Below are 24,779 nucleotides of genomic sequence, written 5' to 3' on the forward strand. Positions count from 1 at the left end.
TCAGAAACACATCTACATCTGCTCAAAAGGTGGAGCCCATCGATGCATGGAACATACCTGTACATCTGCCTTTTAAAAAATATACACAGGCACATCACAGCATTGCCCTGCTCTTCAACGTGACAGAGTCACACTAGAATTATCGTTAACTGGATGAGATTTGATGCACTACCTTTCTGAGGTTACAATAAAAATAAGAACATAAGAATAGCCTTACTGGGTCAGACCAAAGGTTCATCAAGCCCAGTAGCCCGTCCTCGTGGTGGCCAATCCAGGGCCCTAGTACCTGGCCAAAACCCAAGGAGTAGCAATATTCCATGCTACCGAAACAGGTCAAGCAGTAGCTTCCCCCATGTCTTTCTCAATAACAGACTATGGACTTTTCCTCCAGGAAATTGTCCAAACCTTTCTTAAAACCAGCTACGCTATCTGTTCTTACCACAACCTCTGGCAACGCGTTCCAGAGCTTAACTATTCTCTGAGTGAAAAAAAATATCCTCCTATTGATTTTAAAAGTATTTTCCTTTAACTTCATCGAGTGTCCCCTAGTTTTTGTAATTTTTGACAGAGCGAAAAATCGATCCACTTTTACCCGTTCTATTCCATTCAGGATTTTGTAGGCTTCAATCCCCTCAGCCATCTCGTTTCCAAGCTGAAGAGCCCTAACCCCGTTTTAGTCTTTCCTCATACGAGAGGAGTTCCATCCCCTTTACCATCTTGGTCGCTCTTCTTTGAACCTTTTCTAGCGTCACTATATCTTTCTTGAGACCAGAATTGAACGCAATACTCCAGATGAGGTCGCACCATGGAGCGATACAGGGGCATTATAACATTCTTAGTCTTGTTAACCATCCCTTTTTTAATAATTCCCAGCATCCTGTTTGCTTTTTGGGCTGCTGCCGCACATTGGGCAGAAGGTCTCATCATCCATTCTTGGGCGCTAACCCCCAAGGTGGATCCTAGCATCTGGTAACTGTGATTCGCGTTATTCTTCTTGGAGCCCTGGAACTGGGAGGTGGTCTTAAAAAGAACCTTCTTCCGGACCAAGTGAAGGGATGGAAGTGCCAGGCTCCAGCGTTCAATTGCCTTGTGTCATTGAAGGAATGTGTGATCTGGATGGCGGAAGCCAGTCCAGACGAGTTTTCTCCGTATATGGCCTTATGCATCACGCATGCAGTTTTGAACTGCCTAAATCAGGGATGTCAAAGTCCCTCCTCGAGGGCCGCAATCCAGTTGGGTTTTCAGGATTTCCCCAATGACTATGCATGAGATCTATTTGCAAGCACTGCTTTCATTGTATGCTAATAGATCTCATGCATATTCATTGGGGAAATCCTGAAAACCCGACTGGATTGCGGCCCTCGAGGACCGACTTTGACACCTGTGGCCTAAATGTTGGCACATAAATCCTGACTTACGCTAGTGTTGTGTAGTGCCAACTTTAGGCGACTTACACTGAATTTCCCCCATTATGTCTTACAAACTCCAGAAAACCAACCCATTTGCAGTCATCATCTCTCCTGTCCCCTTTCCCCTCGGAAGTGCTTTGAAAGGAAATGAAGACGAAGCAACAGTAGCATTCGGAAGAGCAAATGTAGATCTCTAGCCCTAGCTCCCATATAGATCAAAGAGGTCGGCAGCACTGTCAAAAGAGTAGTAGGAAGCCCCCACTTCCTATGCAACAGCACAACCTCCTGGATAACTTAAAAGCATAGTTGTTCCAGATTTTACAGGGAACGCAGATCGTTAGTTTTAAGAACATAAGAACATAAGAATTGCCGCTGCTGGGTCAGACCAGTGGTCCATCGCGCTCACGCAGCGGCCCTTTGGTCAAAGACCAGTGCCCTAACTGATACCAGCCCCACCTGAGGAGGGACTGCGTATGTTCTGGTTCATCAGGAACTCATCTAACTTAGTCTTGAATCCCTGGAGGGTGTTTTCCCCTATAACAACCTCCGGAAGAGCGTTCCAGTTTTCCACCACTCTCTGGGTGAAGAAGGACTTCCTTACGTTCATACGGAATCTATCCCCTTTTAACTTTAGAGAGTGCCCTCTCGTTCTCCCTACCTTGGAGAGGGTGAACAACCTGTCTACTAAGTCTATTCCCTTCATTATCTTGAATGTTTCGATCATGTCCCCTCTCAGTCTCCTCTTTTCAAGGGAGAAGAGGCCCAGTTTCTCCAATCTCTCACCGTATGGCAACTCTAATCTCTCGCTGTATGATAACTCCTCCAGCCCCTTAACCATTTTAGTTGCTCTTCTCTGGACCCTTTCGAGTAGTACCGTATCCTTCTTCAAGTATGGTGACCAGTGCTGGACGCAGTATTCCAGGTGGGGTCGCACCATGGCCTGGTACAGCGGCATGATAACCTCCGATCTGTTCGTGACCCCCTTCTTAATCATTCCAAGCATTCTGTTCACCCTTTTCGCCGCCAACGCACATTGCGTGGACGGCTTCATCAACTTGTCCACCAGTACTCCCAAGCCTCTTTCCTGGGGGAGGGGGGGGGGTATCTCCAAGTACTGCATCAGACATCCTGCATTTGTGTACAAGATTTTTGTTACCAACATGTATCACCTTACACTTGTCCACGTTAAACTTCATTTGCCATGTCGCAGCCCAGGGTGAGGCAAAAAAGAGGCATGACTTCTCGTAGTTGTTAATAAAGGCTAATAGGGTTAATGTTCCAGTTAGGACAGGCGATGATTGAGCAAGAATTTTAAAAAAGAAGGAGCAGACGAAGCTGTTGAGAAACATAATAGATCAATTCTATTAATGCATAGACACAGCTTGAGTCAGACTCTTTGAATGGCCAACAATATATAGCTGTAAATGGGGAAAAGGTCACCATTTGTTTTCCTTTGAATTGACAGTGGAAATCAATAGCATAATGCCTTCTTGCAAGCCATTGTTGCTTCTTTTAAAGTTCTCAAGACGTTATTTATGATGTTATGCTTCTTGCTATCATTTTCAAAACCTTTATTTAATGATAACTTTGCCCTGGTGTCGTAGCCATGTCGCCTTTCATTACATCATTCTCGGCTCATGCTAAGACTGAGTCAACGCCAACAACATCACTGTTTTCTTCAGTGGCGTAGTAAGGGGGCACAGGCCCCCCTCCGCCGCCTCTTTCCACTCCTCCCCTTGCCACGCACGTGCCCCCTTCCCTTTCCCTGCACCTCTAGTTGTTCACTGCAGCAAGCAACAACTTCAACACGCTCCTTGTGACCGCATCATCTCTCCCGCCGCCATCACTTCCGGGTGCCGCGCATAGGAAGTGACATCAGAGGGAGAACCGACAGGGTCACGAGGAGTACGTTGAAGTTCTTATTGCTCAAGGCAGTGAACAACTGGAGGTACAGGGGAAGGGAAGGTGGGCACATGCATGCCGGGGGGATCAGAGAAGTTACAGGTGGGGTGGAGACGAGGGCGGAAGAGGGGCGCTTCTCACCCTCACTACGTCACTGGCTTTCTTTACTGATATTTTAGCCAAGGTTGTGAGCTAGACTAAATGATATTTTATGCTGTCTATATATCTTCAACTGGACGTGCCTCCTTGGTTGCCTAGTAAGATGTTTCATTGCATTCTTTGAACAGTGTCAGCGCCATAATATGTTCTAATGCAGGAGTTTCAAATGTCGGTCCTGAAGGGCCGGAATCCAGTCAGGTTCTCAAGATTTCCCCAATGAATTTGCATGCACTGCTTTCATTGTATGCTAATAGATCTCATGCATATTCATTGGGGAAACCTGGAAAACCCGACTGGATTGCGGCCCTCGAGGACCGGCATTTCACACCCCTGTTCTAATGCATGCCTATTAAAGTGTTTTGTTTACATTGTACAAACAATGTCAGCATCATATCCGTGATATATAAATGTTCTTCCATGTCATCATTCATATTCTGCTGACTTTTATCATATTTGTGTTCTGTGATTTCTTTTTGCACTGCTGTTAAATATGTATGTTTCTGATAGACATCCGAAAGACAGCAGAAACAGGCACTTGGACATCTTACTAGTCATTTTTGGTTGTTTTGCCTCCAGTGCATCTACATCTTAAGGCGTGTTTTGGGTGGGATTAGCGTTGCACCAAAACAGGAGATCCTACCTTCTCACTTTCGATTGAGCTGTGCCTGAGCTGTCACTGCGCATTGTCCAGCCAAAGCACATTTTCATATACTTTTAGTTCAAGAACCACAGTTACAAGGCTTAGAATATTTATGATTTATATTTTCCAATAAAAATTCAGCCTCCTGAGGCAGGCCATTACGGCTGAAACACGTATGTGTCAAGTCTTGATAGCAATAAAGGAAATGGTCACCTTTTCTGTCTTTTTTGTGCTTCTCTCGGGCGGGATTAGGGCAGGCTTAGCGCCTGGGCGTTTTACAGCGATCATCAAACATTTTATGCTAAGTATGTATGCAAAAAGTCACAGAAAAAGAGCAGTTGTGCCAGAAGACAAGTTTCCCGGCACAAACACAGTTGCTAAAAATTGTCCCACAAATGAAGTAAACAATAAATTCAATAATACATTTTTTGTGCAATCTGAGCCCTCAGTGTGAAGAAGAAAGCAAACAGAGAGAACAAACAAATGCCCCTCACAAACTTAAATCGAAGTTGTGTGAGCGAATCACATGGCTCACTACAACCACACACTATCACAGTGCACGCATGTGTGCTTTATCGAGTGCAATTTAGTGTAAAGTTCAAGTGTTTGAAACAAAAATGGATATACTAATAGAGGCACAATTAATGGCAAAATTTGTTAGTAACACAGTGTAGTGTCGGAGAACTGTCCCCGCCTTTCAGGGAAGTTAAAGCAGAGAACAAGGTACTTAAGTTGTTCCAGCAAGTAACAAATCTAGCGTAGAGATGGAGGACGTTGTTACAGCAATCAAGAGTCAACTTCATGAAGGGTTCAACCCAGCAAGATTTCAGGAACAAAATGAGCCCTTTCATCAGGAACTAGACACCGCCAATTTTGCAATGGCTGTCGAGGCAGGACGCGAGAAAGAGGCTGTATGCAAAGCAGCTCGTTAATTTTCAATTTCATGTCTTTTGGCATGCCAATTTTTGCAAAACAGGTCTTTTTTTTTTTTTTTGGGGGGGGGGAGCAACCCAAGTCCAGCCCTTGGGATATAATGCAATTGTTTAGCCATCTCTGATGGCATATAGATACATGCAATGGCAGGTATTTTTATAATCAAGATATTCTATGTATTAAGAAAAGTAAGGGAGCTTACAGTTTAGCTGTAAGCTGATAACAGTGGCTGAGCGAATCCTTATAACATAATTTCAGTGGGTGGGGGATGGAGTGGGGGTTGGAATGTGAGGGTTGGTAGTGGGAGCTAGAGGTTGGAAGGGATTGGTGGTTGGGGTGCTAGGGCAGGAGGATTGGTTGTGAGAAAGGGTGAGGGGTGATTGGTGGAGGACTTGTGAGGATTAAGGGTGAATTTGGCGGGCAAAATCAGTTTGGGAAGGTGTGGGTGTGTGGGAAGAGGTGGGTAGGCAGGGTTAAATTTGTTAAACTTTTCGGGTGGTTTGTGTTACCTTGTTGTGGTGCTTTTGCTTCGGGTGTCGAGGTTTGTGCTGAGGACGACAGCTGGGTCCAGGTAATTGAGTTGTCTTGTCCTTTAATTGGTGCTGCTTTTCGGTTTGTGTTGCTAGTTTTTCTGGGGCCCAGCATCGTTTAGCCAGAGAGGCGTGTGTGCGCGAAGCCGGCACTGCCTTACGGACGCCTCCGGCGGTGCGAGGGTGCTTTCCGGCATTGTGGTGCCGCGCGTGTGTGGGAGCTGCCGGATAGGCCTCTGTGAAGCATATTCTCTCCGCGCGTCTTTTCTTGCTCCTTCGGTCGGCTGCGGAGGTGTCGGGAGCTGGCAGTTTTCAGCACAAGACCGGCGGTTTTCTGCACAGCACAGCAAGGTTCGTTTTTCTTTTTGGAGTGTGCCTGCTTGCTTGCTGTGCGGTTTGGGGGTGCTGCGTGTTTGTAGGGAAATAGCTGGGAAGGCAGTCTAGCAGGCCAGGCTGTATTGGATCCGGTGGGGTGTGTCTTAAGTTGTGCTGGGGACTTTGGGGCGCGTGTCTGCTTCCTTGGCTGTTTGCCTTATTTCTGCCTGAACCGTGTGTGGGATCCTTGGTGGGGGAAGTGAGGGGGGGGGAAAAGTTGGCTAGTGCTTGGGGTGGGGGGGGTTTGGGTTTAGAGTATTGGGGTGTGGGTTGCTGGGTTTCTGGGGTTGGGGGTGGTGTGCTTGGTCTCAATTTTATAGTTTGTTCAGGTGCTTTTGTTATGGCTCCTAGGAAGCAGCAATCTGCTAGGGGGGGCTCTTCAGCTAGAGGGGCTCGTAGGGGACGCTCTACCTCTCTTGCAGGTGCGGTTCCCAGTGGTGCTGCTGGGAGGCAGCGGCGAGGTTCCCGTGCAGCTGTTCCACGGGGTTCTGGGCCTCGCAGAGGAGGAGCCCCTGGTGTTCGGATCTCTGGAACCCGGGTTGCTGGGATGTCAGCTGCTTCTCAGCCTGGTACATCTGCAGTGGATCCTGCTCCTGTTGATCATTCTGGTGAGTCTTTTGGGGCTTTGATGGATGTTTTGGCTGGGGTGGATGCTGTTGAGTCTGGGAGTGGGGCGCGTCCGGTGGCGCACTCAGTGGCGAAGCGTTTGCGGGATAAAAAATTTTTGAAGCGCCTTCAGCATGTTGTTAAGCGTTTAGATGTGGACAAGAGGCGGCGTCGGGGGGTTCCTGCGGATCCGATGGCTGTTTGGCAGTCGTCGGATTCGTGGGATTCCTCGGAGGTTTCTTCTGGTGCCTCTTCCTCTTCGGAGAGTGGTGTTGCCGCTGGACCTTCAGCCCAGTCTGTGAGTTTGGGAGCGGGTGTTCCGCCGTCCACGTCTGTGCCGAGTGGTTCGTCTGGTGCGGCTGCTCAGCTGATGCGTCGTGGTCATACTTTATGTGAAATTGCACCTTTAGACTGTAGTATTTCTAAAAAATTGCGGGACAAAATATTGAAGGGCAAGTATGTGGATGTGTTTTCTTTGTTGGAAAAGGAGCAGGATTGGCTGGAAAAGAAGAAAGATGCTGGTAAGGCTGATGGGCAGCGTAGTCGTTTTCGTGTGCCTAGAACCATTATGAATTGGTTGCTGGGTTTTAATATCTATGCTTCTGTGGTTGGGGCTGCTCGGCCAGGTTTGTATGCAGGCTTGTTGAAATATTCTGATCTCATTTTGAGGGCGTTTCGGATTTATGGTGGGTGGTCATGGCTAAACTATGACGAGCAATTTCGGAAAAGTTTGGCTACTGATAAATCATGGGTGTGGGGGTATAGGGATGTTGATTTATGGCTTGCTGAGATGACGCAGGCTCGTGCTGGCTCCTTTCGTTTCGGAAGGGGGGCGGGCTCTGCTGTCACGGGAGGGCCCTCAGTTAGTGGGGTCTCTTCCTCCTTCGGTACCCGGGTGCCCCTTGGTAATTCCGGACGCGGTGAGACTTTTGGGTTGCCCGGGTCCCGAGTCGCCATGGGTACCTTCTGTTTCCAGTTTAATGCCGGGCGTTGTGACCGAGCGGTTTGTAAATTCCAGCATCGATGTAGTCAGTGTTCTGGTGCCCACCCAGCCTTTCGCTGTTTCAGTGCTGGAGCCAGCGGTCGAGGGGCAGGAGTTCGGAATGCCGGGTCCTTTGGTGGGAGTTTGCCTGGTCAAGGCAGAGTCCCCAATTAATTTGCCCATGCTTGATTTATGGTTGGGTTTGTACCCTCTGGAGGATGTTGCTCAGCTGCTTGGGGAAGGTTTTCATTTTGGTTTTGTGATTCCTTTTGCTGGGCCACCCCTTGCTCATCATTGTCGTAATTCTCCTTCGGTAGCTCAGCCTGTGGAGGTGGTTCGTGCTAAGTTGCTGAAGGAGTTGGAGTTGGGGAGGATTGCTGGCCCATTTTCTTTTCCGCCTTTTCCCGATTTGGTACTATCACCTTTGGGTGTTGTGCCTAAAAAGGAGCCGGGCAAGTTCCGGCTCATTCATAATTTATCATTTCCTTTGGGCTGTAGTGTGAATTCTTTTATTGACCCCCTGTTTTGTTCCGTGCAGTATACTTCATTTGATGTGGCCATTGCTATGCTGCGTACTCTGGGTGCGGGTGCGCTTTTGGCTAAGGCCGATATCGAGTCCGCATTTCGTTTACTTCCTGTACATCCAGATTCTTTTTATTTGCTTGGTTTTCAATTTGAGCATCAATTTTATTTTGACAAATGTATGCCAATGGGCTGCTCTGTTTCTTGTTCTTATTTTGAGGCATTTTCTACTTTTATTCATTGGGTTACTCAATGTGTTTCTGGCTGTGTGACTATTGTACATTATCTGGATGATTTTTTGTTTGGGGGTCCGGCTGGTTCTTCTCAGTGTGCTGAATTGGTGGGGGCTTTTCATGCAGTCACTCAGAATTTGGGGGTTCCCTTAGCATTGGATAAATCTGAAGGGCCAGCTACTTCTTTAGTTTTTCTGGGGGTTGAATTGGACTCTGTGCGTATGGAGTCTCGTTTGCCTGCTGTAAAGGTTGCTGCCTTGAGAGAGGCTATTCAGGCAGCTTTGCAGAAAAGAGTAGCCCGAGACCCCCGTGTCGATGGGCGTAGTATAACACGGGGCTGGCTGGCCTGCGTGTTGCCCATCGGCCGGGGCGGTAGGAGGGGCGGCGATAGTGGAGGGGCTTTAGGATTGGAGGGGGTTAGTGTAGGGGATTCAAAGGGATTGGAGGAAACGGGAGCGCGCGGTGGGGGGGGGGCGAGTGACTTGATAAAAGGGGGAGGTGTGGAGGACTCAACCGTCGTGGGTCCTCCTGAGGCGAATTTCACGCGGCGTTGCGTCCGGGCCCCTTTTTCGCTGGCTGGTGTGATGGCGGACCGATCGGCGGTGGCGGGGGAGCGGGAGCGCGACGAGGCGGAAATTTCTTTTCGGGCGGGGGACTCGCTGGTGGAGGACCCGGAGGAGCAGGTGGGTGTCGTGGGTGAGCAAGACCGGAGCAGGCCGAAGCGACGCTCAAAATCTGCGGCGCTTTCGGTGATCGCTTTGGCTTGCTCGGCAGGGAGTGGGCGGGCTTCGGGGTCAGAGAAGCCGGAGCGAGTTGCGACGGCGAAGGGTGCTGGGCCCAAAAAATGCCTGGGAAAGTCGAAGTCGGGCAGGCAGGCGCCTGCTCGGCCTGTGGACCGCAGCGGGGCGGCTCCTGGCTTTGCTCAGGAGTCGGTGGTGGAGACGCATGGTGTCGGGTCAGCCCCTCCCACAGGGTTGGTGCAGCCGGGGTTGCTGGGGGCAGTGTCTGCGCCTAGCGCAGAAATATTGCATACTACACCGGGGTTGGGGGCGGATAGGTTATCTCAGGGGGACAGGGGACAGTCTCAACCCTCTCCTCAGCCTTCTACTGGTTGGGGGTCTGGTGGTTGGGGTGGGGGTCACATGGGTCCCTGGGGGTCTCCCTATGGCATGATTCCTTGGTGTTCCGGGCAGCAAGGTTGGGGTTCAGGTGTTTTCCCCCCGTCCTGGGGGGGTGGTGTGAATCCTGGTTGGTTGGGTGGCCCCTTACCTTTTGGTGTGGGAGGTCCTGGTTGGGGTATGCCGGGGGGTGGCGTTCCGGGCTCTGTTTCTGGCTGTGGTTTCTTTTCGCAGAGTCCATCAATGGTTCCGGAACACCAGTGGAGTGCGGCGGGAGCTGCTCCGGGTCCCTTTCTTGGCAGCGTGGATGGCGTCCCTGATAGACAGCGCGGCGTGGGAGCATCGGTGTCATCAGCATCGGAGGCAGCGGCTGTTGACGGAGGCGTCGCTGGTCCCGTGACGGGAGTGGTGGTTGCTGGCCGTGGCGTCACTGTGGAGGAGCAACGTCCGGTGGCGTCTGCTGAGGCTGCTGCTAGTGGCCTCTCCTTGGCTGAGGCTGGACCTTCCACGTCAGGTACTATTGCGCCTGCTGGGGATTCTGGGGTAAAACCTGGGGGTAGGAAGGGTAAGGGGAAGCGGCGGCGCAGAAGGGATTCGTCCTCTTCGAGCCGGTCTTCCTCTTCGTCCTCGTCTTCCTCATCGGCGTCTTCTTCCCCTCGGGCTGGGCCGGTTAAGGAGGGAGGTCCAGTGGGGACGGGGGGAGGGGTGCACCAAGGGGAGGGTAGAGGGGTGCCCGCGTTGGTCGCTTTGACGGAATTGTGGGAGCGAGTGCCGCGCGATTTACGGCGCAAGATTCGGCGCCGTGACTGTATTGACATTTTTCGTCTCTTGGAAGGCAGGGCACATCGGCGTAGTAGGAAAAAATCTAAACGAGCGGGGAGTGCAGTTAAACCTTTGCCTGTCCCGCGGTCCATCCTTAACTGGATACGAGCCTTCATGCGGCTGGCCAGTGTTTGGGGGAGGTACCGTCCCGAGGATTATGGTTTATTGTTAGCGTACGCTGAGTCGGTGCTTGATGCGTATCAGCGATTTGGGGGCTGGACGTGGTTGAACTACGACGAGGCGTTCAGGGATAAGATGGAAGAGAACACGCATATGTCGTGGGGCACGCAGGATGTGAATCTGTGGCTCACCCATATGTCTTCGAAAGCTGGGGGGCCCCCTGCGGGGGGGGGGGTCGTGCGTCGGCAGTTACTCCGGGCGGTGGGCGGCCCTTTCGGCCCGGGATGGGAGGGGGGGGTGGCGGAGGGGGACTCAGCGATGTGTGTTGGAGATTCAATAAATCTAGCTGTTCCTTCCCAGACTGTAGATTTCGACATGCCTGCTCGCAATGTGGGCAGCCGCATCCCCTCCTTAAGTGCCCTAAGAAGCCAGCGGGGGGTCCTCCGGGGGTTGGCAAGTAGAGGTGGGTCGAGTAGGGGTGGGTCGAGTGCGGTTCCTACTCCGGTTTTGGTTAGCATGTTGCTCCCTTGGCTTCGCGGTTATAGGCCGGTTCGTGTTGCTCTTATGTTGGAGCGGGGGTTTTCTGTGGGCTTTGAGATTCCATTTCGGGGGGAGTTGTTGGGGGTTCGGGCGCGTAATTCATCCTCGGTTACTCATTTGAGTGATGTGGTCCGTCGCAAATTGGAGGAGGAATTGCGGCTGGGCCGGATTGCGGGTCCTTTTCGGGAGCGGCCTTTTCCGGTTATGATGGTGTCTCCTCTGGCGGTGATTCCTAAAAAGGAACCCGGCAAGTTCCGGCTCATTCACAATTTATCCCGGCCTGTCGGGTCTTCTGTGAACGATGGGATTCCGAGGGATCTTTGCACGGTTCGTTATTCTTCCGTTGATTGTGCCTTGAGGCTCATTCTTAGGGCGGGCCGCGGTGCTTTGTTAGCCAAGGTGGATATTGAATCTGCTTTCCGCCTGTTGCCAGTTCATCCACAGTCTTATCCGTTGTTAGGTTTTCGCTTTGACGGTGCTTATTTCTACGATCGTTGTTTGCCTATGGGATGTTCTATCTCGTGTTCCTATTTTGAGATGTTCAGCTCCTTCCTCCACTGGGTGGTGGTTCAGCGGGCTGGGTTGGATGCGGTCGTTCACTATCTCGATGATTTTCTGTTCATTGGACCGGCAGATTCAGATGACTGTTCGCGTCTGAAGGGTGCCTTTGAGTCCATGGCTGTGGAGTTTGGGATACCTTTGGCGCAGGACAAGTCTGAGGGTCCGGTGTCGTCTTTGGTGTTCCTCGGAATCGAGTTGGATACGGAGAATTTGGTAACTCGTCTCCCGGTAGGCAAAGTCAGACAGCTGCTCGGTCTGATCGAGCAGGTTTTGTCGGCGCGTAAATCTACCTTGCAGGTAGTTCAGTCCTTGATAGGCTCTCTTAATTTTGCCTGTCGGGTTTTGCCCATGGGGCGGGCCTTTTCGCGTAGATTAGCGGCTTCCACGGCGGGGGTTAAAGATAAGAGACATTTTTTGCGGCTGTCGGCGGGAGTCCGAGCGGATCTGCGTATGTGGGCTTGTTTTTTACGCGATTTTAATGGCTACTTACCTATGCAGGCACCCGAGGTGTCTAACTGTGACTTAGAGCTGTTCTCGGATGCGGCTGGTGGTGTTGGCTTTGGACTGTACTGTCAGGGGGCGTGGTGCGCGGAGCGCTGGCCACAGGCTTGGGTGGAGAAGGGTATTACGAGAAATATTACGCTCCTGGAATTGTTTCCTTTCATTGTGGCCTGTGACTTATGGGCGGATAGCTTGCGGGATAGGAGGGTGGTGTTCTGGTGCGATAACATGGGTGTGGTGGAGGTGGTTAACAGACAGGTGGCGCGTTGTCTAGCGGTGAATGGGTTGGTGCGGGCCTTGGTCTTACGTTGTCTGCGTCTTAATTTGTTCCTTAGAGCACGACATGTCCCTGGCTTGCACAATGGCATTGCTGACGCTCTTTCTCGTTTCCATTTCTCGCAGTTTCGTCGGCTGGCGCCCGGGGCTCACGAAGAAGGTGCTTCGATGCCGGCGCATTTGTGGAGCCTGGTCGAGAAGGAGTGTGGGACATGCTCCGCCTGTCGGTAGCGCCGGCTACCTGGTCGCATTATTTAGCGGGATTCCGTTTGGTGGCTACTTTTCTGTTCAGCAGGGGCTGGGCACCTGGGGACGTGGCCGAATCCTTGCTAGAGGATTTCGTGTTGGATTCCTACAGGTCCCAGTTGTCACGGCGGGTGGTTCAAGGGCGTTTGGCTGGGTTTGCCTTCTTCTGTCGGGCGTTGGGTTGGTCTTGTCCCGCGTCGGGTTTCCTGGTCCGTCGCCTGCTTCGAGCTTTGGGGAGAGTGGTGCCTTGTAGACCGGATACTCGTTTACCTATTCGGCATGCCCTGTTGGTACGGTTGTTGGCAGTCTTGCCGGATTTGGCCCACTCTCCTTACGAGGCTAGCATGTTCCGGGCGACCTTTTCCCTTGCTTTCTTCGGTGCGTTGAGAGTGGGGGAGTTGTTGGTGAGTGCAGCTGACAGGGCCAGGGGGCGCGGTTTGTGTGTGCAACATGTGCGGTTAGGTGACAGCAGGGTGGAGATTCATGTGGTTAGCTCCAAGACAGATCAGGCGGGACGAGGTCAGTGGTTGGTTCTCCACGGGATTGAGGGTTGTATTTCTTGCCCGGTGTCTTGTTTGCGAGAGTTTTTGTTGATGAGGAGGGGGGAGTCCCCGATTTTGTTCGTTCATGTGGATGGGGCGCCTCTGTCCCGGTTTCAGTTTCTGGCGGTCTTGCGCCTAGCGCTGGCCCGTTGCGGGGAGGATCCTAGTCACTATGGCACGCATTCTTTTCGGATAGGTGCGGCCACTAGTGCTAGTGCGGCTGGGATGCCGGAAGCCGGTATCCGGCAGTTGGGGCGTTGGGCCTCAGGAGCCTTTCGTTCTTACATTAGACCGGCTGAGTTGGGCAGAGGGCAGGGGGGGAGAAGGGAGACTTAGTAAGTTGGGGATTGTTCTGTGGTATAAGGGGTGGAGTCCTCGTTTTTTGGTCTGTTGAATTTTGTTGTTTGCTTTGCAGATGCCGAGCGGAAATGTACGGCGGTGTGGATCATTGGCCATTCCTTCATCCACTGGGCCGGCGAGAGGGCCTTGTTGCGCCCGGGAGGACGACATCTTGGGCTGGGACATTTGGGCGTCCGGGTATCCTGGTGGGGGCAACGGGGTATGCGGTGGCATCAGCTTTTGCCGTTTTTGTCGCGTTTGCGGTCCTGTCCTCGTCGTCCGGACGTGATGATCCTCCATTTAGGGGGTAATGATGTTGATACATTGCCGGCTAGGCAGTTGCTCAACATCATTAAGGATGACTTGAGGGTTCTTTTTGACTGGTTCCCGAGTACGAGGGTTGTTTGGTCGGATGTTATTCCGCGGCCTCGGTGTTTGGCGTCTCGACGCTGGACGCGAGGTTTGGCCAAATTTAATCGGCAGATGGGCAAGTGGGTTGTGTCCAGGGGTGGTCAGCAGATTTTGCACGGGTGGGTTGAGGTCGGTTGTGCGGGGCTCTTTCATAAGGATAAGGTGCATTTGTCTGATGTGGGGTGGGACTTGCTTTTGGATGACTTTGCAGTGTGTTGCGAGAGTGTGCTGGGTTTATGTTAGCCGTAGCTTGGTTTCTTGGGGGGTGGCCTGTGGGATCACAGGCCTGTGGCGGATCTCCCGAGCTACTGGGTCATTGGGGCTCATCCGGTGATGAGCGGTGGGCCGGCGGGGTGCCGTGCCTGGTGGGTCAGGTGACCTGACAATGGGGCATGAGGGCCATGCCACCCCTCTGACCCTTGCTGTGGTGGCAGGGTCGAGGGCACTAAAGTTTATGGGTAGCTCGGGAGGAGCTCTGGGAGTTCAGGTGAACTAATGTTATAATGTTATAATGTTATTATGTATATTTGAAATTATATTATGCTAATTGTTATAATTAATAAATTGAGCTGCGGTTAATTACCAACAAGGGTTGTCTGAGTGTTATTGGAGTAATACAGGGGGTATGGGGAAAGGGGGGGGGGGAATCAAGGAGTTGGGTTATAGGGCAACTGCGGACATGTCCAGATCCCGCTGTTAAGAGTAGCCCGAGACCCCCGTGTCGATGGGCGTAGTATAACACGGGGCTGGCTGGCCTGCGTGTTGCCCATCGGCCGGGGCGGTAGGAGGGGCGGCGATAGTGGAGGGGCTTTAGGATTGGAGGGGGTTAGTGTAGGGGATTCAAAGGGATTGGAGGAAACGGGAGCGCGCGGTGGGGGGGGGGGCGAGTGACTTGATAAAAGGGGGAGGTGTGGAGGACTCAACCGTCGTGGGTCCTCCTGAGGCGAATTTCCCTCCCACCCACCCCCATATTTTTCCGTTAGTGGCGAGTAGCTCGGGGGCGGATCTCCCGAGCTACTGGGTCATTGGGGCTCATCCGGTGATGAGCGGTGGGCCGGCGGGGTGCCGTGCCTGGTGGGTCAGGTGACCTGACAATGGGGCATGAGGGCCATGCCACCCCTCTGACCCTTGCTGTGGTGGCAGGGTCGAGGGCACTAAAGTTTATGGGTAGCTCGGGAGGAGCTCTGGGAGTTCAGGTGAACTAATGTTATAATGTTATAATGTTATTATGTATATTTGAAATTATATTATGCTAATTGTTATAATTAATAAATTGAGCTGCGGTTAATTACCAACAAGGGTTGTCTGAGTGTTATTGGAGTAATACAGGGGGTATGGGGAAAGGGGGGGGGGGAATCAAGGAGTTGGGTTATAGGGCAACTGCGGACATGTCCAGATCCCGCTGTTATCCAAATTGACATTGCGGGAAATTCAGTCTTTGGTGGGACACTTTAATTTTGCTTCTCGGGTGATCCCGATGGGTCGGGTATTTTGCCGTCGTTTGGCAATTTTGTCTCGGGGCTTGCGGAAACCGCATTTCCGTGTGCGCATTACACGGGGTGTGCGGGAAGATCTTCGGTTGTGGTCTCATTTTTTGGCTTGCTTTAATGGGGTTTGTGTGTGGCAGCAGGAAGAAGTTACATCAGTGGATTTACGTCTTTTTACTGATGCTGCAGCGGGCTTTGGTTTTGGCATTTATTTTGGGGGGTCATGGTGTGCAGAAAGGTGGCCTGAGTGGTGGCGAGATCGGGGTTGGTGTGATAATATTGCTTTGTTAGAACTTTTCCCGGTCTTTGTGGCTACGGTTCTTTGGGGGCCCAAGTTGGCTAACCGGAGAGTGGTGGTTTTTTCTGATAACACTGCTGTTGTGCAGGCACTTAATGCTCAATCTGCTCATTGTCCATTCTTGGTTGAGCTTTTGAGGCTCATTGTTTTGCGTTGTTTACAGCTTAATACCACACTCTCTGCTAAGCATGTTCCTGGTTTTTGAATGAGATTGCTGATTCATTATCTCGGTTTCAGTGGGCCCGTTTTCGGGCTTTGGTACCTGCAGCGGAAGAAGAACCCGTGGTCATGCCTGTCACACTGTGGACCTGTTTGCTGGATCGTTGGGAGAGTTACTGAGGAAGTCTTTGGCTGAGAATACATGGAATTCTTATCGGTCTGGCTGGAACCGTTACCTGAGGTTTTTGGAAGCCACATCTGCTTTGGGTGTTCCGCCCTTTTCGGTATCTCTCCTGGTACACTTCTTGCTTTTTTCTCAGCAACGGGGCTGGTCTGTTGGGATGGTTCGTGCCTCTTTGGCCAGTATTGCCTTTTTGGCTCAGCTGCTCGGCTATCCGAATCCTTGTGCCTCATTTTTAGTGAAGAAATTGTGGGTTGGCTTTCAGCGCTCTATTCTTATTAGGCCTGTTAGGCCTGAGCGTTTGCCTATTTTACCACTTTTATTGCAGCAGTTGTGTGCTGTTTTGCCTGGCATTTGTACGGATGGCTTTGAAGTGTTGTTGTTCCAGGTGGCTTTTAGTGTTGCCTTTTTTGCAGCTTTGCGAGTCGGTGAGCTGGTAGCTCCAGCTAAGTCTGCGGTTGGTAGCACTGGCCTCCTGGTATCTGATGTGTTTTTGGACAGGCGCTACTTGCGTTTGCATATACGGCGTTCAAAGACTGATCCTTTTGGGAGAGGGTCCTCTGTTTATTTGCGGCCTTTGGCAGATGGTCCCTTGTGTCCTGTGCAGTGTGCCTTGTCTTATGCTGCGGTTCGTCCGATGGGGGGTCTCTATTGGCTGATTCATGCGGATGGCACACCACTGACTCGTTTTCAATTTTCTGCCATCTTGAAGAGGTGTCTGGTGGCGGTTGGCTGTGACCCGCAGTCTTTTGGGACACATTCCTTCCGTATTGGGGCTGCTTCTTATGCGGCTGAACGGGGGGCTTCTCCTTCCATGTTATGTAAAATTGGGCGTTGGCGTTCTACCTGTTATAAACGCTATGTGAGGCCTGGTTGTATGTCATTTTGTTCATGATTTTCTTGCTGCTTCAGTTTTTTCTTGCAGGTCCTTTGCCGCCTGATAACTGTGTGTGGTTATGTGGCCATTCTTACATCTTTTGGGCTCAGAAACGTGCAGTGGAATCTCGCTGGGGATCGAATCTGGGCCTTGTGCATCATGGAGTTCGAATTCGTTGGCTGGGACTCCGAGGCATGTGCTGGGACCAAGTTCTTCCGACCTTGTTGCAAGCCAGAAGATTTTCCTGTCCTCCATTGATTGTTTTTCATGTTGGAGGGAATGATCTCTGCAAGGTAAAAGGGGTGGATTTGATTCGCTGTATAAAGCGGGACTTATTGTTGGTGGCCAGTTATTTTCCTGGCACCCGCTTAGTCTGGTCTCGCATTATTCCTCGGATCATTTGGAGGGATGCGCTCAAGGTTGAAGGTATTGAGCGTTTGAGAAAACGGGTGAATTCTGAAATTTCTAGGTTCATTGTTTCTCTTGGTGGGTTTGTTTTAAGCCATGATTTGATTGCAGTTGATTGTCCTGGTTTATACAGACCAGACGGTGTGCATTTATCTGATATTGGTCTTGATATTTTTTTGAGTTCTATCCAAGACCTGTTGGAAGCTTGTTATAATAGGCAGCATGGTCGCAGCTTGGGGGGGGAGCGGTGACTTGCAAGGCAGTCACCGCTTGTGGCGGAAATGTGTTATGGGGTGAATTGTGCACAGTGTGGCTTATGAAGTTATATCTTTTATGTGCTTATTCTGCTCATGTGCGGAACCGCCATGGGTGGCCGGCATGATTCTGCGATACCGCGAGTCTTGCTGGGGGAAGTGGGGTTTCATGGAATGTGATGAATTTGTTGAGCTGTGCTAATTCGACACCGATTAGCATCAAGGGGTTTGAGTTTTGTGAGTTAAGCTAGTTCGATACCGAATAGCTCCAAGGTTTATGGTTATGCTACACTGAATTATTTATATATATATGTTATGTTTTACAAATTCATTGATGAATAATTTTAATAAAGCTGCGGCCCATGCTTTGCCATTACTAAGTGTTATGTGTCTTTATTCAGTGATGTGAGTATAAGGAGTGATGCGAATGCCAGTGTTAGGGAGCTTACAGTTTAGCTGTAAGCTGATAACAGTGGCTGAGCGAATCCTTATAACATAATTTCAGTGGGTGGGGGATGGAGGGGGGGTTGGAATGTGAGGGTTGGTAGTGGGAGCTAGAGGTTGGAAGGGATTGGTGGTTGGGGTGCTAGGGCAGGAGGATTGGTTGTGAGAAAGGGTGAGGGGTGATTGGTGGAGGACTTGTGAGGATTAAGGGTGAATTTGGCGGGCAAAATCAGTTTGGGAAGGTGTGGGTGTGTGGGAAGAGGTGGGTAGGCAGGGTTAAATTTGTTCCCTTCCCGCCCTCCCAGTTTTTTGGGTGGTTTGGTTTTGGTGGGTGGTGGTTGGGTTGGTCGCAGCTTTTGCGGAAATGTGTTATGGGGTGAATTGTGCACAGTGTGGCTTATGAAGTTATATCTTTTATGTGCTTATTCTGCTCATGTGCGGAACCGCCATGGGTGGCCGGCATGATTCTGCGATACCGCGAGTCTTGCTGGGGGAAGTGGGGTTTCATGGAATGTGATGAATTTGTTGAGCTGTGCTAATTCGACACCGATTAGCATCAAGGGGTTTGAGTTTTGTGAGTTAAGCTAGTTCGACACCGAATAGCTCCAAGGTTTATGGTTATGCTACACTGAATTATTTATATATATATGTTATGTTTTACAAATTCATTGATGAATAATTTTAATAAAGCTGCGGCCCATGCTTTGCCATTACTAAGTGTTATGTGTCTTTATTCAGTGATGTGAGTATAAGGAGTGATGCGAATGCCAGTGTTACTAAACAAATTTAAAACACAAATATTATGGTTCGGAGATTATATCTCACTACCAAGATAGAGAATTCCTCCAAAGTACTAGGAGTTACATTTGATTCCAACCTTACCTACAACATACATATCACATCTCGAGTAAAAAATTCTTCTTTAAGATGAGACAACTGAGAACAATTAGACCTTTCCTAACAGAGACCAATTTCAGGACAGTAGCATCCTAACACCCATTTGGACTACTGCAATACACGATGGCATTACAGAAAAAGAACGCAAGAGACTCCACAAACACGGCCGCTAGACTAATTCTCAAAAAGAATCGATATGATAGGGCACGTCCACTATTGGAACAAATACATTGGCTACCGATGAACAAGAGGATCCAATTCAAGATAGCCTACAGGTTCGATATGATAGGGCATGTCCACTATTGGAACAAATACATTGGCTACCGATGAACAAGAGGATCCAATTCAAGATAGCCTACAGGCTCACAAAATTACAAACAATACAGAACACAGCCTTAAGACTCATCTACTCGCTGAAAAAATACGATCACATCACAGAAGCATACCACGACTCACACTGGCTCCCAATACAAGCAAGAGTACACTTCAAATTCCATTGCCTACTATTTAAAGCTATAAACCGAGACAGCCCAACCTACTGGAACAACCGACTAACTCAAACTACCTCAACCAGACACAGGAGAACCCACACACTTTTCACACACCCACCTACCAAAAATGTCAAACGAGGAAGAATGTACGACAACCTAATAGCCACCAGAGCAGACAACTCACAAATCTGCTATCCTCGACCACAGACTACAAAACCTTCAAAAAAAGAAAGAAAAACCCTACTCTTCAAAAAGTACATTAAACCTTTATAACAGAACCAGACCCCCCCAAAACGTCACCCAAAACACCATCTACAAAGCAAATCAAAAATATTCAAACCACTCATTAGACATTTACTAGTATCTTGACAATTTTCTTGTAATCCACCGAATGTATTTCGTAAAATCATGACAATTCTTGTGTAATCCGCCTTGAACCGTAAGGTAACGACGGAATAGAAATCACTAATGTAATGTAATGTAATCTATGGAGAAAATTCAAAGGGACTAACATCTGATATCAAAGACCCACATTCCTTCTTCAATTCATGTGTATCAGAATTACTTCAAACTATACCACCCCCGCTTTCCCGGTCACCTCAAAAATTACAACGGGAGAAGTCATTTAAAGCTACTTTTGAATACCAAACTCCCCACATTTGGAAGTGCCAATACAACTAAGACAACCCATCACATACCTTGATTTCAGGAAAAAAACATAAAGACATACCTCTTCTCCCTATAACCACTCTCTTATCTTGCCCCTTCCTCCCAACAATTACCTCCTGCTCTAAAAATGTAACTTCCAAAACTTAATCTAACTCTTATTTTAAAGTGAACACAAACAGACTGGCACTTAACATCAAAAAAACTAATGTGATGCTTTTCCCATGGAAAGAAAGTTTCACTCTCATAGCTCCTATTACTATAAAAAATGTTCCCCTACAATTAGTTAATACTATAAAAATTTTAGGTGTTACTTTTGACAACAAACTGAATTTTCATGATCACATCAGTAATATTGTTAAAACTACCTTTTATAGATTACGTAGGATTCGATCAATTTCAAAATTTCTGTGTCCAAAATCACTAAATGTTCTTATTCACTCTTTGGTGATTTCTAAAATAGACTATTGCAATGCACTCCTTAAGGGAATATCATTGAATGAAATGAAACGTCTTCAAATTATTCAAAATGTTTCCATTAAACTTATAACCAAATCTAGAAAGTTTGATCATGTTACACCTCTTCTAAAAAACGCGCATTGGCTTCCAGTTATTCATCGGATAACATATAAACTTTGCTTGCTCACCTTCAAGTCTCTTCTCAATAAAACTCCAGCATTTATATATAAATTATTAATTCCATACTTTCCAAAAAGAGCTTTAAGATCCAATGAACAAAATTTACTAACTATTCCATTGCTTAAGATTATCAATACAAGACGGCAATTTATTTTTACCACCCCACAGACTTGGAACGCCCTTCCAATTTATTTACGAAAGGAGCAGGATCTGGGAAAATTCAAAAGTAATCTAAAAACATTTCTTTTTAAAGATGCCTTTGGTGTTTAATATAATAATCCTTAGGCCAGTGATTTTACTGTATTATATTATGCTTTTATTTGTTTCCCTCTTGTATTTTTCCTTTGTCCTGCTTTTCTATATTGAATTGTATTTCACATCCCCTTTTTACCTTGTGTTATGAGTATGATGTGTTAATCCTTAAACCAATGTTATTATTTAAAGTTTGTACTGTATTGTTTCCCATTGAATGCATTTTAAACTGTTCATCGCTTAGAAGTATGATTAAGCGATTAAACAAAGGAACTATTAAACTTGAAACTTGAAGTGCGTTGATTCCTTGCAGAGAATCACTTATATAGCGTTGAAAGGCATACACAGCACTGTATATTTTGACATTTATAGACAGTCCCTTCTCGGGGGAGCTTACAATCTAACTTGGACTCGGGACTCAAGGATCTCCCGTATGAGGAACGGCTGGATAAACTGAAGCTATACTCACTCGAGGAACGTAGAGAGAGGGGAGACATGATCGAGACGTTCAAATAGCTCATGGGCCGTATTGAGGTGGAAGAGAATATCTTCTTTTTCAAAAACCCCACAGCAACAAGAGGGCATCCGTGGAAAATCAGGGGCGGGAAACTACACGGTGACACCAGGAAATACTTCTTCACCGAAAGGGTGGCGGATCGCTGGAATAATCTTCCACTACAGGTAATTGAGGCCAGCAGCGTGCCTGATTTTAAGACCAAATGGGATCGTCACGTGGGATCTCTTCACAGAGGAAGGTAGGGGAGGGTTATGGGGTGGGCAGACTAGATGGACCGTGGCCCTTATCTGCCATCTGGTTCTATGTTTCTATGTTTGAACATGACATATAGGGTTGGGGATGCAGAACTCAAGGTGAAAGGAATTAGGAGTTGAAAGCACTATGGTATATATTATGGTATATAAGCCACTGTATTGGACCCTGTTTTGGTTATGTTTCTTTATAAAATAGAACCTTCCGGGAAGACTCACGCACTGTCTAATAAAGAATTACCCTGATATTGGGTAAACACTGCTTTTCTGCTTATCGCTGGTGTCTCCGCTTTAAACTTGGGTACAAGGCAGTATATGAAATCAATAAATCCAGAACATTTCAGCAGTTCCTTCTTCTTGACTAATCCATCTGAACATTTTACTCTCTTCTGCTTGACAGCTTTCCCTCATCTTTGCTTCTCCTCATACCTTTTTCCCTGGAGTACCTGAAACCACTTCCTTCTATTTGTCAAGAAAGGAGAAAGTTTACCAGATGCTAGACAGGAGATAAACATTTGGATTGATGGCTCCAATTGGAACAAGCCATCTTATTTAACCAGCATGCCACATCTAACACAGTCATTCCGCTTCTCAGTTACTAAAATGTTGTATAATACCACAAACTGGTTTAAACCAATTCCTCTTTTAAGGCTTGTGGTTTTAAAAGCCCGAACACAGCAATGTCTTTGGATAAATTTTATCCTGGCCTAATAAAAGCCATCTCAGCCTGCAGAGAATCTGGTTATATTAGAATGAGTAAGGAAGACAATCACGCACTTTTAATGATTAAGGTTTCGCTCCAGAGAAATCTAAATTCTTAACAGGCCAGTTGAGGTCCCTCTTTAATTTAAGAAGTTGATAGTATTCTCAAACCCCAGATGAGCCATTTGCAACTCTTCCCAGTTTTGAACAATTTATCAGTGTGACTGCATATAACAAGGCCTGTCACTTGCTTTAATGCCAACTTATAAATATTGCACCGGTGGAGAAGGTAGAGGTGGATAATGCATAGCAATGAGTTTGGTTTGTGTTACTATGGAAGGTGTCATTATATTGGCTTCATCTAATCAAGATTCATTTAAAGAGTTCAATCGCCTCGTGGGACAATGGTCAATGTGACTGCTAATCAACCTGGTTCAGTGTCAAGACTTGAAGATGCTTGACAAAGTTACAGGGAGGAAATATTTTTTTCATTCAGCGAATAGTTAAGCTCTGGAACGCGTTGCCAGAGGATGAGGTAAGAGCAGTTAATGTAGCTGGGTTTAAAAAAAAAAAAAAGGTTTGGACAAGTTTATGGAGGAAAAGTCCATAATCTCCTATTGAGACAGATTTCTGAATACATTTCATGGTGGAAGCCAGTGCTTGGCCTGGATCGGTAGCATGGAATGTTGCTACTCTTTAGGGATTCCGCATGGAATGTTGCTACTCTTTAGAGATTCCACATGGAATGTTGCTACTCTTTAGGGATTCCGCATGGAATGTTGTTACTCTTTAGGGATTCCGCATGGAATGTTGCTATTCTTTAGGGATTCTGAATGGAATGTTGTTACTCTTTAGAGATTCCGCATGGAATGTTGCTACTCTTTAGGGATTCTGCATGGAATGTTGTTACTCTTTAGGGATTCCGCATGGAATGTTGCTACTTTTTAGGGATTCCGCATGGAATGTTGCTACTCTTTAGGGATTCCGCATGGAATGTTGCTACTTTTTAGGGATTCCGCATGGAATGTTGCTACTCTTTAGGGATTCTGCATGGAATGTTGCTACTCTTTAGGGATTCCGCATGGAATGTTGCTACTCTTTAGGGATTCTGCATGGAATGTTGCTACTCTTTAGGGATTCTGCATGGAATGTTGCTACTCTTTAGGGATTCTGCATGGAATGTTGCTACTCTTTAGGGATTCCGCATGGAATGTTGCTACTCTTTAGGGATTCTGCATGGAATGTTGCTACTCTTTAGGGATTCTGCATGGAATGTTGCTACTTTTTAGGGATTCCGCATGGAATGTTGCTACTCTTTAGGGATTCCGCATGGAATGTTGCTACTCTTTGGGTTTTTGTCAGGTACTTGTGACCTGGATTGGCCACCGTGGAGACAGGAGACAGGATACTGGAGATGGACCATTAGTCTGAGCCTTATGTTCCTATGTTATGTTCTTACAGTAATTTTCCCTTTTATTGCACTGTTAAAATGAGTTAATGATGCACATGTCTGGGGGAAATCCATCTATTGCACATTTAAAAAATATATATATATTTGGTGTTTTGCAAAAACATTTTGTGTTATACTGCAGAATGTTTTCTCCTCTCTTATAGAAACGATGTGATGAAATAAGATAATTTCTTGAAAAATGTCTCGAGTATAACAAAACGACACTTGGAACTCAAAAACATCCCCAAAAATGCACAAATCGGCACTTTGCCGTTTTTCTCGCCAAAACATCCAAGGGCTGATTTTTGAAACCTCAGTTTTGGACATCTTGCGGAGTGTTCATCCTCCAGGATGTGCAAATCTTAAAGGAATGCGTTGAAGGCATGTTATGGACAGGCTTTGGGTTACCAGATGTCTGGATTTCCCCGGACATCCTCCTTTTGAGGACATGTCCCGGGGTCCGGACGGCTTTTCAATACTCGGCCCTTTGTCCGGGTTTTGAAAAGAATTTGCTTCTGTAGGGGGGCTTCCGCGCATGCATGGATGCAACGCAGTGACATCACGTGCACATGAGCATGACATCATCGCGTTGCATCCGTGCATGCGCGGATGCCATTCTACCCGATGAACAGGCAGCAGGGCTGGGGTGGAGCCGGGACATAAAGGGGCGGGGATAGGTGGAACTGGGCAGGCATGGGGGCGGGTCTAGAGGTCTGGATTTTACCCTAGGCGGGTTTAGACTTGGACATTTTGCAGTTCTAAACATTTCCCAAGATGTCCTGGACGGAATTTAGATGTACAGTGTTCCCCCGGTTGTTCGCAGTCGGCGGTTCGCGATCCCGGTCAATCGCGGTATTTTCGGACTGCGAATGCCGACAAGGAGAGGGCAGCGGGAGAGGCAGGAGAGAGCAGCCAGAGCGCCGCGCATGCAGGAAATCACTCTCGGTTCGCTCCGACCACCTCTTCCTGCACGAAGTCGGGCCTTATCCAATCAGGAGCTGCTTAAATTAAAGCACAAAATGGCGGAGCGTGCCACAAA

The 24,779-nt window shown here is 48.2% G+C and overlaps 1 protein-coding gene across 1 annotated transcript; it reads left to right on the forward strand.

The window, feature by feature from the left end:
• The first annotated feature begins 9,475 nt into the window (after positions 1 to 9,475).
• Positions 9,476 to 14,161, forward strand: LOC117366375. Its single transcript, XM_033957659.1, has 2 exons — positions 9,476 to 9,923; positions 13,433 to 14,161. The coding sequence occupies exons 1-2, from the start codon at positions 9,590 to 9,592 to the stop codon at positions 14,008 to 14,010; spliced, it is 912 nt and encodes a 303-aa protein (XP_033813550.1). The 5' UTR covers positions 9,476 to 9,589; the 3' UTR covers positions 14,011 to 14,161.
• The last annotated feature ends 10,618 nt before the right edge of the window (positions 14,162 to 24,779 follow it).

The sequence above is a fragment of the Geotrypetes seraphini genome, chromosome 9 (genome assembly GCF_902459505.1).
Source record: "Geotrypetes seraphini chromosome 9, aGeoSer1.1, whole genome shotgun sequence".
In the NCBI taxonomy this organism is placed as follows: Eukaryota; Metazoa; Chordata; class Amphibia; order Gymnophiona; family Dermophiidae; genus Geotrypetes; species Geotrypetes seraphini.

Excerpts from the sequence above, each read along its gene's own strand:
- LOC117366375 (XM_033957659.1), top strand. The coding sequence starts at position 9,590 with ATGCCGGGGGGTGGCGTTCCGGGCTCTGTTTCTGGCTGTGGTTTCTTT. Across the intron at positions 9,924-13,432 it reads GGCTGGACCTTCCACGTCAG|ATGCCGAGCGGAAATGTACG; the intron begins GTACTATTGCGC and ends TTTGCTTTGCAG.